This window comes from Sphaerodactylus townsendi, linkage group LG10, assembly GCF_021028975.2.
Source record: "Sphaerodactylus townsendi isolate TG3544 linkage group LG10, MPM_Stown_v2.3, whole genome shotgun sequence".
Lineage (NCBI taxonomy): Eukaryota > Metazoa > Chordata > Lepidosauria > Squamata > Sphaerodactylidae > Sphaerodactylus > Sphaerodactylus townsendi.
The window spans coordinates 49,267,837-49,283,858 of NC_059434.1; the positions used below are offsets into that span (position 1 = coordinate 49,267,837).

Here is a 16,022-nt window from a genome sequence, read left to right on the forward strand (position 1 = left end):
CTCAGGAAAGAAAAGGCAAATCCCACATGGAGACAGTAAAGGCTAACAGCCCAGGAGACAGACCAAGCCAGAAGCAATTAGTAGCTCGAATAGGGAGTAGCTGGTCAGACAAACCAAGGTGCTCACTGAGGCAAGGCTTAAAAGAAGCAGCCAGACCCTCATTGGGAGTGGCTGATAACGTAGCAAGCGAAACTTGTGAGAATGAGGCAGGAAGGATGTTGTTATCAGTTTCCCTGTATTGTACATATAAAGGTCTGAATAAATGAGTGATGGAACTGTCTTGAGAGTCTGGCATGTTCTTTGGGGTGGGGGTGGGGGAAGAGGGCTAATGAACTTTAGACTTTTATCCAGCTGGCTATGGGCTGCAGTGCTACAGGTTGCCTGAGACACCCAGTTCTGCCACATAGCAACAGCAGGAGAAAATAACATCTGGATGACACAGCTGGAGAGCATTAGAATAGACTGGTTCAACTCACTGGCAAAACTAAAAACATTTGTAGGATTTTTAGATAAACAGCATTTATCTTTATGAACCTGCTGATCTCTTCCACTTTGCCATATTCTTCCATCAGATCCAAATAGTTAGAAGCTGGTCCTCGAACTTGTTTTCTTGGAAAATCTGGAAAGCATGACCCACCATCTTTTCTTGTATAGTAGAAGCAAAATTCATCAACTGTTGCTTGGAGGAAACCTTAAAATGGACAGGAAAAATGCTTAGCATATTTACTAACCTTAAGAGCTTATAAGTACACAAATTATGTATAGAATTAAAAAATATCTTTATATGTAATAGTCAACATGACTCCATCTGTGGAACTTAACTCTGTAGATTGGGGCCATGTAGTCAGAAGAGAGCTTTTTCAGCAAACCTGGGGACTCCAGAAAAATTTGAAACCCAGGAGAAAGGGGGTTATATCTCCCCAAACAGAGAAGCAGTTGTCTATGCGGATCGTCAGCACTTCATCTTTGGAGACTGCCTCCTGGTGGAGGCAGCAGCACTATGAGTGAGTACATGGAGGGGGTGAGCAGTCACAGTGGCAAGGTGGGAGGGCAGAGCAGTACAAGAGTAGGAGAAGTTACTGTACCTCCACTGTTTGAGGCTTCAGGGGAGGAGAAGCTGCCGAGAACATCAACCAGTGGAAACTGGGAAGCTAGCTAGTTATTGGCCAACAGTCCAAGTGAGGAGGAAGGATGTGTAGCAAACAAACTGTCAGGGAGTGGGACAGGAGAGTCAGAATGGTAATGAGGGGAAGGAGGATAGGTGGGCATACAGAGCTGTGAGGAGAGGGACAGGCAGGTGGCAGAGTGTAAAGGAGCTGGTGAGGAGGGCATATTGAGTAAAGAGGAGCCAATGGGAGGGCAAGGAGGAGGCAGGACAAATGTTGGGATAACAGGGGAGAAGTAGAGTGTGGAAGGAAAAAGGTGGGAGGAAGGGAGGAGTACATAAAAAGGACTAGTGGTGGGTGTCAGACAGTGAGGGAATTTTCCCTGTTGTTTCTCATGGGGTCCCACTTGTACTTATCTATCGTCCAGAAGACTGTACTTAATATGTATAAATAGAGAAGTTTGGTTTATTTGGTGGTTTATTTGTGCTAGATACGGTAGAAATTGAATTAATTAGGAAAATACTGGAGAACTTTTTTAAAAGATCTGATTGTTTTCATTTTATTAATATTGCCAATACTGAAATTTACAGAAAGAACCTTTAAAACATGGTTGCATACAATCTTCAATTTAATGTTTTAGTATTATTCAAAAATACTTTGTACATTAATTCTGATTTTTATCTTCATGCTGATGTCTAGATTTAAGTAAAAGGGCAATTTCCATATACATAAACGTAGGGTAAGGCGGCAGGAGAACTTATATATTTAAACTTCATGAAATATGAATGCCACCAAATCTATACACTCACAGAGATTATACCAGTTTATCTGTAGTCCCATTGAAATTTATGGAACATCCAAAGAAGCTGTAAAGCATTTCCACTAAACCTCCTGGCGGAGTTACACCCTCCTATGTCCACTGACTTCAGTAAAAGGGAACTTAATGGGTGTACTTTGTTTAGGATTATGCTGGAAGTAGAGGTTGTGTACCTTCCCCTTTTGCATAACATGGAGGAAGTAGAGCTGAAGCAAGGCAGAGAGGTAATACACTTCTAGAGGCTATACAAAGGTTAAGGAGATAGGACACATGTTGATTTGAAATAACCAGCCAAATCTTTTGTCTGCAAGAGTCTAATATATAAATGTCATAAATCAAGAGGAAATCTAATCAGCAGCCACATCCGAAGCTCAAAACAAACAATGACATTGAAGCTATTTTCGTATTTGCACACATATTGTTCATTGAAACTATTACTATTGCAATATATCTATTCTCAAAAATACAGAGACTTAGCCTTTGAACTTTTTGAGGAAAACTGACTATTTAGAACAAACAAGACCAGTCATCCATCTAGTCCAGCATCTTGTTTCACAACAGTGGTCAGCTAGTTGTCCTTGAGCATCAATGAACAGAACGAAGAGGCCACGGCTGTCCTTTATTGTTGCCATCCAAAATAGGTGTTTATAGGATTACTTCCTCTGGATTTATAAATTCCCTTTGGTCATCATGGCTAAAACCATAATGCATAATAGCAACCTTTATATTCAGAGGAATTAAATTTATGCAACTACATTGTTCTACAGGGGAAAAGATTACATTTTAATACCCATTTTATTTTATTTTGCCATATGTTATTAGTTAACATTTGTTTTTTCCCCTTTTTAGCCATTGATTGCTTAATCAAGTAAGGTTACCTTTTTCTTTTTGTGAAATTGGTGCTATATATAAAATCTTACTCAAGTCTCTTAAGACATAGGTGGCTAACAGTTCTCTTGGACTGTATGCATCCTGACCTGTCTGAAGACCAACGCAAACATGGTGATAGTAAAATTGCTACAGGAGGAGTCCAAAGGACTCTGCATGAATATGATTCAGATTACCCAGTCTGCTTCAGGAACTATGAAACAGATTACCGTGGATCCCTGCTACTGTGACCCAATCTACAATACCACTGTCTTACATAATCAGACACTATATGGTCATGTGTTACAGCACAGGGACAGATGAGGAAGTGTGTATCTCAGTCATCATCTTCTGTCTGTGTTGAGTCATCTGCTATCCAGGATATTGAGGCATCCTTCTGTCAGATCAAATCAGCTCCTCTCTAGCATGGCTATTTGAACTAGAGACAAGGGGTATAACATATTGAGTTTCCTGGTTGCCATATTAAGAATTGTTGGAATTCAGACAGAGCAGTTTCATTTTCCTGTTCCAGTCCAGCTTGGCTTTTTCTAGCTGACAGTTCAAAGTTTCCTGATGATGAACTCTTGTGGTTAAAATAAAGTTAACCAATTTGTTATATACCTTGTGGGGCCTCTTGCTTCTTGATATTTAAGAACTAGTGTATTGGGCTGTTTCTTCACTAGATGTGTGTTTAAATAAACTTGTACAGTAATATGGGTTGTTGCTGATTCTAATTCTGATCTTTGGACATATATTCGGAGAGAGCCAGCATAGTGTCGTGGTTAAGGTGTCAGACAAGGATTTGGGAAACTCAGGTTTGAATCCCCACTTTTCCAAGGAAACATGCTGGATGACCTTGGGCCACTCATACACCCTCGACCCTGGTGATTAGTTAAATAGAAGACTTCCAAAGAATACCAAGGTTGTGATGTAAAGGCAGGCATTGGGAAATCTCCTCTTGCCTTGAAAACCCTACTGGGTTGCTGTAAAGTCACCTGTGGCTTGACGGCAAAAAAGAGAGAACAAAAACAAATTAGAAGAGAGGGGTTAATCATGTCAGCCTGTGCCTATAGAAACTCATGCCACTTCTTGAGTTTGGAGAATTCACTCACATTACACTCATATAACTCTATTAAGAATGTGCAGAAATGTAAAAAATGTTGATTGCTTCCTGCATTGAACCCTACTTTGAAAACTTTGGATTTAAGCTCATAGACTGCAGAGCATTTCCTTGCCAACAACAACACCAAAAACTGCTGCAAAGGAATATGCTGCCAACATTAAGCAAGGTGTACATGAACACACACATATATGCTTTTCCGGTCTAAATTGTCATTTTAAAATATGATTGTCAGTTTAGCAAACAATAGAAAGGGATGTTATCATATGTTGATACACTTTCCTGCCATTAAACAGAAATTGTGTGTAGAAAATACAGAAATCTAAATAGTAGCGTCATTGAGACCACTTTTACATAATTATTTCAAGGCCTGAAAAAGTATTTTAAATTAAACTATATTCATTTACAATAAAATGAATAAATTTGGAACACTGCAATAGACAGTTCTCCCACATAAAAATACTTTTTGAAAATTAGGGCACCAGTGGTTAATCAATTAAAATACTTTCGGTCAATTGAAAAGATGTTACCAACAAAATTATGTGGACATTAATTTTTTTAAAATTTTGATTATTTCGAATAAGGTACCAACAGAAGTTACATTGGGCTTTAATTCATAAAGAAGGAATTCGTCTCTGTTGAGGGAAGCTGCTGCAACATATCCATGTATCATTGGAAAACAGAGAAAGTAAGCTGCTTTTTTAAAAAAACCCTATTGTTTTATGTAAATGCTAATTATGCAGATAAGAAGTCCTAAAGTTACATCTTTCTGAGCCCACTTAATTCTACCTAGGGACTGCACTATTAAAATGCATTTCATCAACTAAGATTGCTTTAACTGGATATCACTGAAAACTTTTCTCTCATTAAAACTCAGTGTGTTATATTTTCAATAATCTTTGCTGTTTATTGATCTAGTCCATTTTTTCTTCCACTCATGAATCAAATGCAAAGGCTTTTCCACCTTAGCAAATAAGGTGGAAATAATATCGGGCTCAGAATCACAGACAGGAAGAATCCACTAACAAAGTCTCATGCATTTTCATACCCTTGCATCCTCCATTTCTATGTCTTCTACCCATCATTTCCTACTTAGGCCCTCCTCTCCACCTGCCTTTCTCAGAGCAACTCAGTCAATAACACTCAGACATCTTGTTTGCCTCAGTAACATTATGTTTGTTGCGAATTTTTACATTCCTATTTGTGGTTATCAACCACATTTCTTCTCATTGTTATGATGTGCAACTTATGCTCTGGACAAAAGAGTACTTAGAACAGAATATGGAAAACAGAATGGTTTCCAATGGGCAAAGGTGTCAGACAGTCTGTATTTTATCTCTTTATCTGATCGATCTATTCACCACCTTGGAAAGCCTGATTGGGCAGGAAAATGGCATAAAATGTTTTAAATAAAATAAAATTAATATATCATCAGTAAAACTTGATTAGATTTAAATGAAGATAGAATGACAAATGGTATAAGGAACATTAACAGTCTGATATATACAGATGACACATTTCTGGAAGAAAATAGCGAAGACTTGAAAAAAAACTACTGAAGAAAGTTAAATCAGAAAGTGCCAAAGCAGGATTACAGCTGAACATCAAGAAAGTAATGACTGCTGGGGAATTACACAGCTTCAAGTTTGATGATAAAGAAATTGAAATTATGAGAGGACAAGACTCATTGGAAAAGGTGATAATGCCTGGAGACGCTGAAGGCAGCAGGAAAAAGGAAATTCTATCATGATTCACTTATGGCCCAATCTGGTAGGGGAGTGAACTGCCACTGGGGGTCGGCGTGGCCCTATGCTGGCAGCAATGCCCTTATCTTGGTGCACTTATCTTGGTGAAGAATCAAATATGCCAGCAGGAAGCCACTGCAGTCCATCTGGACTGCGCCACATCAGCTGGGGGTGGAGATGATCTTAGTCTGCTTCCATGTAACTTTGGCTATGCAGTGGCCAGGGGCATGGACTTATGCCATCCTTTTGGATGGAGGGCTTTTTGGTGGTGGGGAGGTTTTTTTTGTATTTTGCTTCCCTGCGCCATCGAAAAGCTCTCTGGAGGTGAAGTGGCGGTGCCGCGGTGTCACTGTCCCTGACTGTCCCATGGTTCTGGATCATTGGGCTGTTAATATAGGAAGCCAAAGCCTTCAGCTTGCAAGAACTGAGCAGCCTGTTAAGTTTATATTATATTAATTTATATGATTGACATAAGTCAGAAGTGACTTGACGGCACATAACATACACACCATATATTTACTAGTCAATTGAAAATCATATCACAAACTTTTACTACATATGCTTTGCATTCAGAACAATTACAGAGGGAGATGAAAAACATACATTGTATAAGGATACAAGCAGGAAACCTGTAAGGACATTTTCTCCTCTTCCAATATTTCCTGTTGCCTGAAACCCCCATAGCCTCTCCCATATTCCTGCTTTCTTCTCCTTTCCCACCCATTAGCTAACCTAGCCTTATTTAGCTTTTCCTTCTTCTCTCTCCCAGGAGTTGTCAGGAGTTGTCAGGAGGACAGAAAGAGGAATTACTGTGGGAAAGGGGATATAGTGAAAAATGAGATTTATTCCCAGAAATATGTTCTTGTAACTGAACCCAATGCATGCAGATCTGGGGGGATGGGGATTAAAAATAAAGAAAAACTGTACATCTTTATATATTTTCTGGTAAGACTTCTTTTTAGTGCCATGATGCTCAAAAATTGAGTCAATGATTATTTGTCCCAGAACAAAAATAATTTTAAATGATTACAATAATATACATGTCAACAGTCCGTCGATGGACAATAATACACATAAATTCTTTTGTCAGTGTGGCCAGATTTAGATTAATCCTTTGGACCAAAAGTTAACATCTGATTGATGTAAGGGATATATCCTGTTCTTTCTGATGTTTCACCATGGAAGCTGCTTCTTCCAGTGCACAGTGCTCTGTCCAGTGCTTAAAGTTATGTTTTCATCTGGTTATCTTTCAAGGCAACCTGGGTGGTCACAAAAAGCACTTGACATCTTGATGCACTTCAGCAGTTTTACATATACACAAACTCTGTAGGAAAATAAATTTGTCATTCGTCACCACATATGTTGATCTGGGGAGTGAGGTTCTTTTGACTCTAGCTCCCGTGCAGCTCAGCTTGCTCTCCCTGTTTCCTTTAGCATCTTATTCTTTCCATGGTGTAAAAGAACAATAACTTTGCGGAAAAAGATAGTGCTGAAGTTTCACAGAATATGATATGTGGATGGGATAATTAAAATTTTTATTTATACAGGAGTTTTTTTTAACTAGTCCTTCCTGGAGGCCTTCAGCATGAGCCAAACATTTAATCTAATCTGTTATCGCTGCTCAACATGCAGTCTTGGCAACTGTGATCTACTCTGCTTTGCTTTAGGGAATGTAATAAAAAGCAAGAAACAGCTGGTTTAAGAAAGCCTTAGAAATGTCTCTGTAGTTTACAAAGTCAATAATAATATTTTCATATTTGAATGAGTTTAGATACATGTAAAACCACACCAAAGGGATAAAGCAACTCTTTTCAAAATGTTTTCTCAAGTCAATCAGAGAACACTACAAAAAAACATTGTATACTCCTGAGAGTTCAAAGAACTCAAGAAGGCACAGTACACAAGCATTTTTTAAAAGTTCTTTTAAATGTATTCTACTTTACTTGGAGGCCTGTTTTGTAGTTTCTATAGTTTGCGCAACTTTTTCAAAAGGAGAACACATTTCATATCGGACCAGTCACTCAGTTTTAATCCCAGAATTGCCACAATCCTGGTATCTATGCAGACAAAGGTGTAGGCAGATTCCATCTTAAACCAAGACAGAAAATCATAGTAGGTATTAAGTATAATAAAATCCTATGATGAGACAGCCAGGACTGTCATACTCCTTCCTCAAGGGCTTGAATTATCTCCAAGCGATCTCCCCACTTGCAGACCAAAAATCACCGACCCCTGCTTGTGGAACAATAATCTCACATGCCATTTCCTTTCAGGAGTGTCCCAAATAATACAGAAAAAAATTGTAAACAGCCACACTGGTCCACACAAAATTCAAAACCAAGTGCAAAATATGTGTTATACCATTTATTAGGATCAACCAGACTGACACAAAATGTGCAAGGTTTCAGGCTCACCAGAACTCCCCATTAAGCCAGATATTACAATGTTAAAAAGATAGAGGGGTGAGAAGCACACTTTCTGGCCATGATTTTACAATGTGATGTTACAAATAATACAGGCCTGTTTGGTAAATTAATCACCTCTTCAGTCAGTAAGATAACTTCACCCCCAGCCCTTTCACATTTCCCTCAAGTGATGAGAACCACTTTTCATGTGCTCCATAGCAAAAGGGATGAATTTCAGATCTACAAGGACCCTATTTTAGCCCAGCATTTTAGCTTCAGCTTCATCCCAGGACTGTCTTTCAATCACTGTTGTTCTTAACAGTGTTCACACTTTAAGATCAAGCAATATATAATCATTTCTCACATAACTGGCTCTCTTGCTTGTGTTCCCCTCCCTACTCTCCTCTGGACAGAATCTTCTTCCAGAGATCTCCATCTCTTTCTTCCCTCACACCCACTCTTCCATTTCACTACCTACCAACTTCTTCCTTTCACTGACAACCAACTTGTGGCCCCTGTGCTACATCTCTCCTTCCCCTTCCTCAGAGTTATTCAGCTAAGAACCAAAGTCCCATTCTATATCTTTCTGTCCTTCCTCTGTCCACTTGCCAGCAAATTCAAGCCTTCTCTCCCAATTGGCAACACCTCTTCTCCAGGAAAGGAGCAAGGTGAAACTGTACCCAGGGCACGTGTGAGACCTGCGCCCCTGCCACAGCACCACCCTCCCCCACCCACCCCAGAATGCCCCCTCTGTGACCCGGCCACGCCTTCTCCGCAGCTCTACCCAGGGTGTTACGCCCCCTCCCCGCCTCGTGGGCGCTACGCCACTGCTCTTCTCTCTGGACCCTGTTCGTTTTCTTCTTTTGGAGAGATAAAGGTGCACATATCCATAGGTGGATTCCACTTAGACAACCTAATGTGACAACCACCACTAGGAGTTGTTTGCCCTCCACTGAATTGCCTAATTTCATATAACTTGGATTTTATTGTACTGCCTTTTGAAATCTGATCCCCCTTCTTGCTTATCTGTCATTGTACTCAATAACAATTGATTCAGCTCAACAAAAGTATCTCACCCACACTTTCCTAAATACTAACCCCAACTATGTACCTATGCATACACATATAGAATCCTATATCAGGTTGGAAAGGTACATACATAAAAACCAGATACTTATATTCTCCTAGTTTCCCAGGTAATTATAGCTTAAAATACAATAATATAGTCATACCAGTACATCTTCAAACAAAAATATAGCTACTGTGTGTATGCACTTTAAAACAACAATGGATCATGATATAGCCAAACTCAACCACTTTTATGTCTTATGATTCCAATGAAGATTTATACTCTCCTGTACTACTATATTGATATTAGCGTAGCTTAAAGTGCTTAATTTTGAGTGGATCATATCCAGACAACTTTGCTATGTGATAACAGCACATATACCAAGAAGTTTAATAAAATAATTAATAACACCAGCCTAAGCAGAAAGCTTGGACAGCTCAGGTTAGCCAGATCTTAGAAGCTACGAATAATTGGTCCTGGTTAATATTTGAATAAGAGACCACCAAGAAATACCAGGGTCACCACACAGAGGCAGGCAATGACAAACCACCTCTGGATGCCTCTTGTCTTGAAAACAGTACAAGGCAGCCATAAGGAGAGTGCAACTTGATGGTTGAAAAAAAAAGCTCAAAGCACTCAAAGAATAAAACATCACTTGAAAAAGTGAGGCACAATCCACACAAAGGTAAACCCCAGTGGACTTAAACATAACCTAACTTTCTCCAGACTGTGCGCCTGGATGTATCCCATGTTACATCTTCTCTTCTCATCGTATAATACACTACAAATCCCATTTACTGTGAGATAGTTTTTCAGGTTTATCAAAGGCCTCTGGGTGGAATCCACAGAATCAGAGTCGTGCTCTTATCACAGAATGAATATTTAGCATCCCTCCCTTCCCCCAGGTAATACTCCATACTTTCAACAGCTGCTCCTGAAGACTGGGAAATTTCCAAGAATTCTGTTGGACTGCAGGGTTCTGCTTGGTAAAGGGGAAATCGGCATCACTCCCTGCTTGTGCAGTGCCCTTCTACTTACAGAACAGCGGAGTCTGAAGCCTACTTATTATTTTCCCTTAGTCGCTCCAAGGAGTTAATCCAAAGTCTATATTTCAATTGCAAGTTTGCTTTAGCTCTCTGTTCTATTTACATGACTGTCAAATCAGAAATGTAATAGAGCGTTAGCTTTATGCTGCCCACTTAAGTTCATTATGACTCTATCTATGCATTTTGGCTGTTTCAAAATTACAAGTCACTGTTCCCAGACATCCAGAAGAGCGAGGAGTGTGGGATCTCTCCCTGATGGCTTAACAGCCACAATTTCACCTAAGGGTGCCTGTGACCCTGGATAGTGACCTTTAGCACAGTGTTTCAAAAAGGTCAAGACGTCACCTTCCTTTATTAACCTATTCATCAGTTTTCTTTGCTTGCTTTTCCTTTAATCATCTGTTTGGATTGGGTGCTGTGTTTTTCCTGTTGTAGCTTTCAGTTCTCTTCATGACTGGGATTATTTTTCATTTGGTGTTAATTATTCACTTTTTCTTTTAAAATACTCTGTTGTTTCTAAGGTTTTTACTTGGATTTTTATCCCTTAATTTTTTTTTTGATTTATTTTATATATATTAGAAGGAAACATCGGTCAACTTGCCCTACATATTTCACATTTTATGTTCTTTTGTTTCCCTTCCATCTTGTAGCCTGTGAATTATAAAAAATACTGCTAATAACCAGTGGAAAAAAATGTATTGATAAGGAAAGCAGATATGCCCTGTGATTTATCTCTGCATTCCAAACCAAAAGCTGTACAGACCTTTAAAACTGCCTGTAGTGTGAGGTTCAAGTCCCCCAGAATCTCTCTGAGGAAGGGGATAAAAAACTTCTGTTGTTAGAGTATCAGACTAGGGAGACACAGGTTCAAATCCCTACCAAACAATGAAGCATACTCAGTGGGTGAACTGGAGCCAGTCACTTTTTCTCAGTATAAACTGCCTCACAAGGTTATTATAAGAATAAAATGAAAGAGAACCTTAAACATCCTGGAGGAAGAATGAGATAAAAATTTAATGGTTCCAGACATAGGAAGACTATCTAAAGTGTACCATGCACCACCCACACTTTTTAGTCTGAGAGATCCCCAGAAGAGAAAACAAATGAAGTCATTCAGTGGTATTACCGTTTGATACTTCAAGTCAGCATGTCAACCTCTAGTACTATCTGTAATGTAGCTTGAGAGGTAGATTCTGGCACTCATCAGACTGGAGATGTAAGATTTCTGGAAATTCTGATGTCATGGAAAAACATATTTCATTTCCTTCCCTGGGAAAACTTTCTGGGAGCTACATTTTGTCATAAATTTGGAATTCTAAAGCACAAATGCCTTCATTTTCTACAAACAAAGATGTGGATATGTGAAGTACTTAGGAACAGCAAACTACTGTACCCTCTCCGTATGCATCTTAGTATTTGCCTACTGAGAGATAGGAAAAATACGAGTTGAAAAATCAAAAATAAATTTGTGGCAGTAAATAAGAGAAAATATGTTGGGCTGCACTGTTCTGTCTCATTCAATTCCCCTCCTTCTTGCAGCTCTCACTCTACATGATCTTGATCTACGTGGGTGCCGTGATATCCAGCAAAGTTTACTGGTGGGCAAAAAGCCTTCCTCTCTTTTTCATCAGCATAAAAGTCGGTAGAATCCAATCCATTATTCAAACAAGCAGTGACAAAAGGACCATTACATATTTAATAGTAAATTTATCTTTACTAATGTAAGAAACACAAAACTCCTCAGCAGCTCATTATCATCATTCTGTTAAAGCAAATTAATCATAGAGAAGTGAATAAGCCTGTTCTTGAAAATATATATGCTTACAGGAGACACAAGAATTATTATCTAATGCTGTAGATTGACTTGCATTAAAAAGTTCATCCTATACATGTTAAGTGGAAAAACCCCGGTCTTAAAGACATTTCAACCATTCCAAAACATTTCATAGAGGATTTGTCCCTGCAGTACTCTCCAAAATTTCCAATGTATTAATTGGAAAAAAATTGAAAGATTTTTGGGGAAAAAAACCCTTCTTGTATTTTGGGAGATCTCACCCCTGGGTTTTCACATTTCTACTTGCATCTGGAATCTCTCAGTTGAAACATAGTGTCCCAAGGGCCCACCTCTAGCCCAAACAGTTATAAGTGCGATTCTAAGCAGCTGCACCCTTCAAAAGCCATTGAAGTAAGAGTAATAAAATTAAATACTACGTAACTATAATTATTCCAACTAAGCACAATTAACTATACCAAATTTCCTTGCAATGCATTAGTAGTATTTTCTTAATAAAGCACATTAGGATAGACATAAGGAGCCTTGCACAGTAGCAATTAACAGTTGTTCAGTGTTTTTACCTGGTATGTGACCTCTGCAAGTGTAATAGAATTCTTTACAATAATCCTTGCACAGGAAAGGAAGATCTAGTTCTCTTTCCAATGATTCTTTCTCAGTTGAGTGGAACAGATTCTGAGCGTTTGGTGAACAGTGCGCACATTTGATTTCCTGCAGCAGCTTCACACATCCTGTGTTGTTGGTAACAGAAAAGATCTGCAAGCCACAAACCAAAGACATATAAGCTTTCCTATCTAATACAAAAAAACCCCCTTTAAATTAATGTGAGGAATTCATAGCCATTTATATAAGAGATAAATTCATATCCATTTATATAAGAGATAAATATCAAAATAACATTGTCAAAATGTTGGTAATATTATTATAAGAATCAGACAAAGAAAACTTTATTACAAAAGCAAATGAATAATTAGATTTTGTCCCATTAAAGAGTTGCTTGGCAATGAAAATTAAAAATTAAAAATAAAATTAAAACTCATTCTATGCAGATGATTTCTTGTTCAGCCTTTCCAAGGCTATGTGCAAATTATGCTTGGTTTCAAGTTGCTCTGTTCTCTCCATCATTGTGTCTGCTTCTCCCCACCCCAAGATGTGCCCATGTGCTGATCAAAGGCCTTTTCCCCATGCACAGCATTCCACAGATTTTCCCAGTGGTCAGATCTTGTGTGAAATCTTTCTGTGAAATCTTTATGCACATCTCCTTTCCCCCAATCATTTCCCCCCTTGTCTCTTCAGTTAGGTTTATTCCACACCCTACAGCTGAAAACATATTATTCCTAATAGTGGTGGGATGTCATCCATAAGAACAACCCTCCTCCTTTTATCTTTTGTGCAGGCACTCTAGCCTTACTGTACAGTTACACTGAAACATCAATTCAAAAAATGTCTTAGCCTCCATTTCTACTACTGAAAACTATTCACACAAAATGGAAGCCAAAAAGGGGGGAGTCCAAAGGGTTGGGGAGTCCACTCACGGGAGCAGCAGGGTGGCAACGCCAGGGGATTCACCCTCTCCAGGGCACTTACCCTGGTGGAGGGATGAAATTGCTGCCATGTGGCCACCACCACCCTCCCTGATCGTGCAGTGTGTCTGCACATTTGCTGCAGCAGGTGTGGTGGGGGTGGGCCAATCCAACATTAGTCAGCTCCCTCCCAACCATTTGGTGTGTTATGCCGGAGGCTGCGAGATGCGACTTACACAACCCTTTTGGGTGATGTAAGCCTAATGTGCGCTATGGGAGCTTCTTGGTGCCAGGGGCGCTGTCATGCTTGTGAAGCCTCCCCATGCCTCCCAGAAGTGCCCCTTTGGGAGCAGCAGGGCAGTGCAGCTGTGGTGCCATGGCTGGTCACCTGAACTAATGGATGGGGCTGAGAATATTCAAGTGCCAAAATGTATAAGCTTCTGTTGAAATCTGAAACAGAAGAACGAGTGAAAGAGTGTATGATACAATGCACCAATAACTTTGGGTACAATATACAAATGGATCAGTGGGAAAATATGTCGCTAAAGTGCCTTAAATTAACATTAAATTCCAGTTTTAAAGAATGTCTACAAAATGCTTTATCACAGGAAAAAGTAACAAAAATGTAAAAAATGTTCCACACATTTGCTGGAAATGAAAAGTAATTTTACCATTTATGGTGGACTTGTAATAAAGCGAAAAATATTTGGATAGAAATACATTGAATAATTCATAAGATTTTAAAAATACACAGATGAAACCAGAAGCTTACCTTTTGCATCTTATGGTTAGACAGTTTGAAAAAGATATGGAACTTTGTTTTAATATATGACATTGCCATCGAGATTTTTATATATGACATTGCCATCATTGTATGAGCAAAAAGTACCCATCTGTACCCATGAGAGAAGAATGGTTTGTGAAGACATTGGAACTGGCTGAGAGCCTAAACTTGTTTCTTTGATTACAGAAAATAATTTGTCTAAGTTTATGGATAGCTGGAGTACTTTGATGGAGTACTGCATGGTCCTACAAAGGTGGCTCCAGAAGCTCAACTGCTACCTCCTGGCCCCATCCAGCATGGGTTCTGCTTCCACATCCCCCGTCAGGAAAGCTCTGTGAATGGGCTTCTGGTCAGGCACCAAAGCATTTTTTGTGTGATGTCAGTGCATCATGCATTTTTCAGATTTTTCTGCCACTCTGAATGGCTACATCATTTTTGCCATTGCTTCTCCCCACTTTTTTGCCTCAGTGTCATTAACATCAGATCCAGACATTCTAAATAATACAGAAGTTTCTAAGGCCCCTTCCGCACACACAAAATAATGCGTTTTCAAACCACTTTCACAATTGTTTGCAAGTGGATTTTGCTATTCCACACAACTTCAAAGAGCACTGAAAGCAGTTTGAAAGTGCATTATTCTGCATGTGCTGAATGAGCCTTTGTAACTAAAATCACGTGTGTTCTGCAGTTCAAAAAGCTGAAGCCTTTGTAACTTAGTCTTCCTTAATGATCTTCAGTGAAGTCAGAAACCTGATACTCATGAATTCAAACTGACTTTTACAAGTTCACACTAACAGTGGGTTGAGTACAGAAGAGTGCTTTAAGTGATGCACGTGAGCGCCCACTGAGACTCATGCCATTGTCAGTATGATGATAAGGCAGAGGTTACTGGCTACTACATGATGCCATTGCAATGAATTCTTGGATAGACACCAGAGACATGTGGCTGGGCATGGTGTGACAAATCTCCTTGTTCCTCTCAAGCAATATATTCCAAGAAGATGTTATACTTGCAGAAACCAAGAGAGGGTGAGACCTCCTCGCTGTCTGTAAAGGTACATGTCTATATGAGTGTGACAGAGATACAGAATGTGACTTCAGGTCAAATGAAAATTGGCAACATGGACACAATCTATAAAAGCTTTCCCAGATTTAATGTTTCCATGATGAGTAGAGGAGACACAGTTTGGAGGTAAATCTTTCTCCTTCCAACTTAAAATAATGGTCTTTTGATTTTTCGTTTGTTCTAATAACTTTCACCAGGTTTTCCTAAACAACATTATTCTTTTCATTTTATTAGCCTAGAACTTAACGGCACTGGTCTGTGACTGTAAGTAAGTAAGTAAGTAAGTAAGTAAGTAAGTAAGTAAGTAAGTAAGTAAGTAAGTAAGTAAGTAAGTAAGTAAGTACTGAGCAGTGTTATTAACAATTAAGGGAAGTTTTGTATAGGGACACCTATCACTGTATAAATCCCCAAGAGAGATCTTTAAAATCTGCTCTGAGTCAAATACTGTTCCATTCCTATCACTGTAGGCTGCAAGTATATTTCCATTTTCAGCATGTGTCACTGACTAGATCCCCAACTAGTGTTTCCATGGACAGAGGCCTTCTGCTCACCAAGTGTGATTTTCCCACATTCCCTCTCTCATGGAGGAAGAAGAAGAGTTTGGGTTTATTTCTCCCCTTTCTTTCCTGTAAGGAGACTTAATACAATCCCCACTCACCCACAACAAACACCCTGTGGAGCT

General features: G+C 39.2%; 1 protein-coding gene across 1 annotated transcript in view; it reads right to left on the reverse strand.

Annotated features, from left to right (window-relative positions):
* Window positions 1-16,022, reverse strand: part of LOC125440353 (hedgehog interacting protein) — a 107,251-nt gene that overhangs the window by 71,849 nt on the left and 19,380 nt on the right. The window contains exons 2-3 of the mRNA XM_048510132.1: window positions 12,531-12,723; window positions 535-691 (exon numbers count right to left, since the gene is read on the reverse strand). Of these exons, the coding sequence (XP_048366089.1) occupies window positions 535-691; window positions 12,531-12,723 (350 nt within the window). The remainder of the gene's footprint in view (window positions 1-534; window positions 692-12,530; window positions 12,724-16,022) is intronic.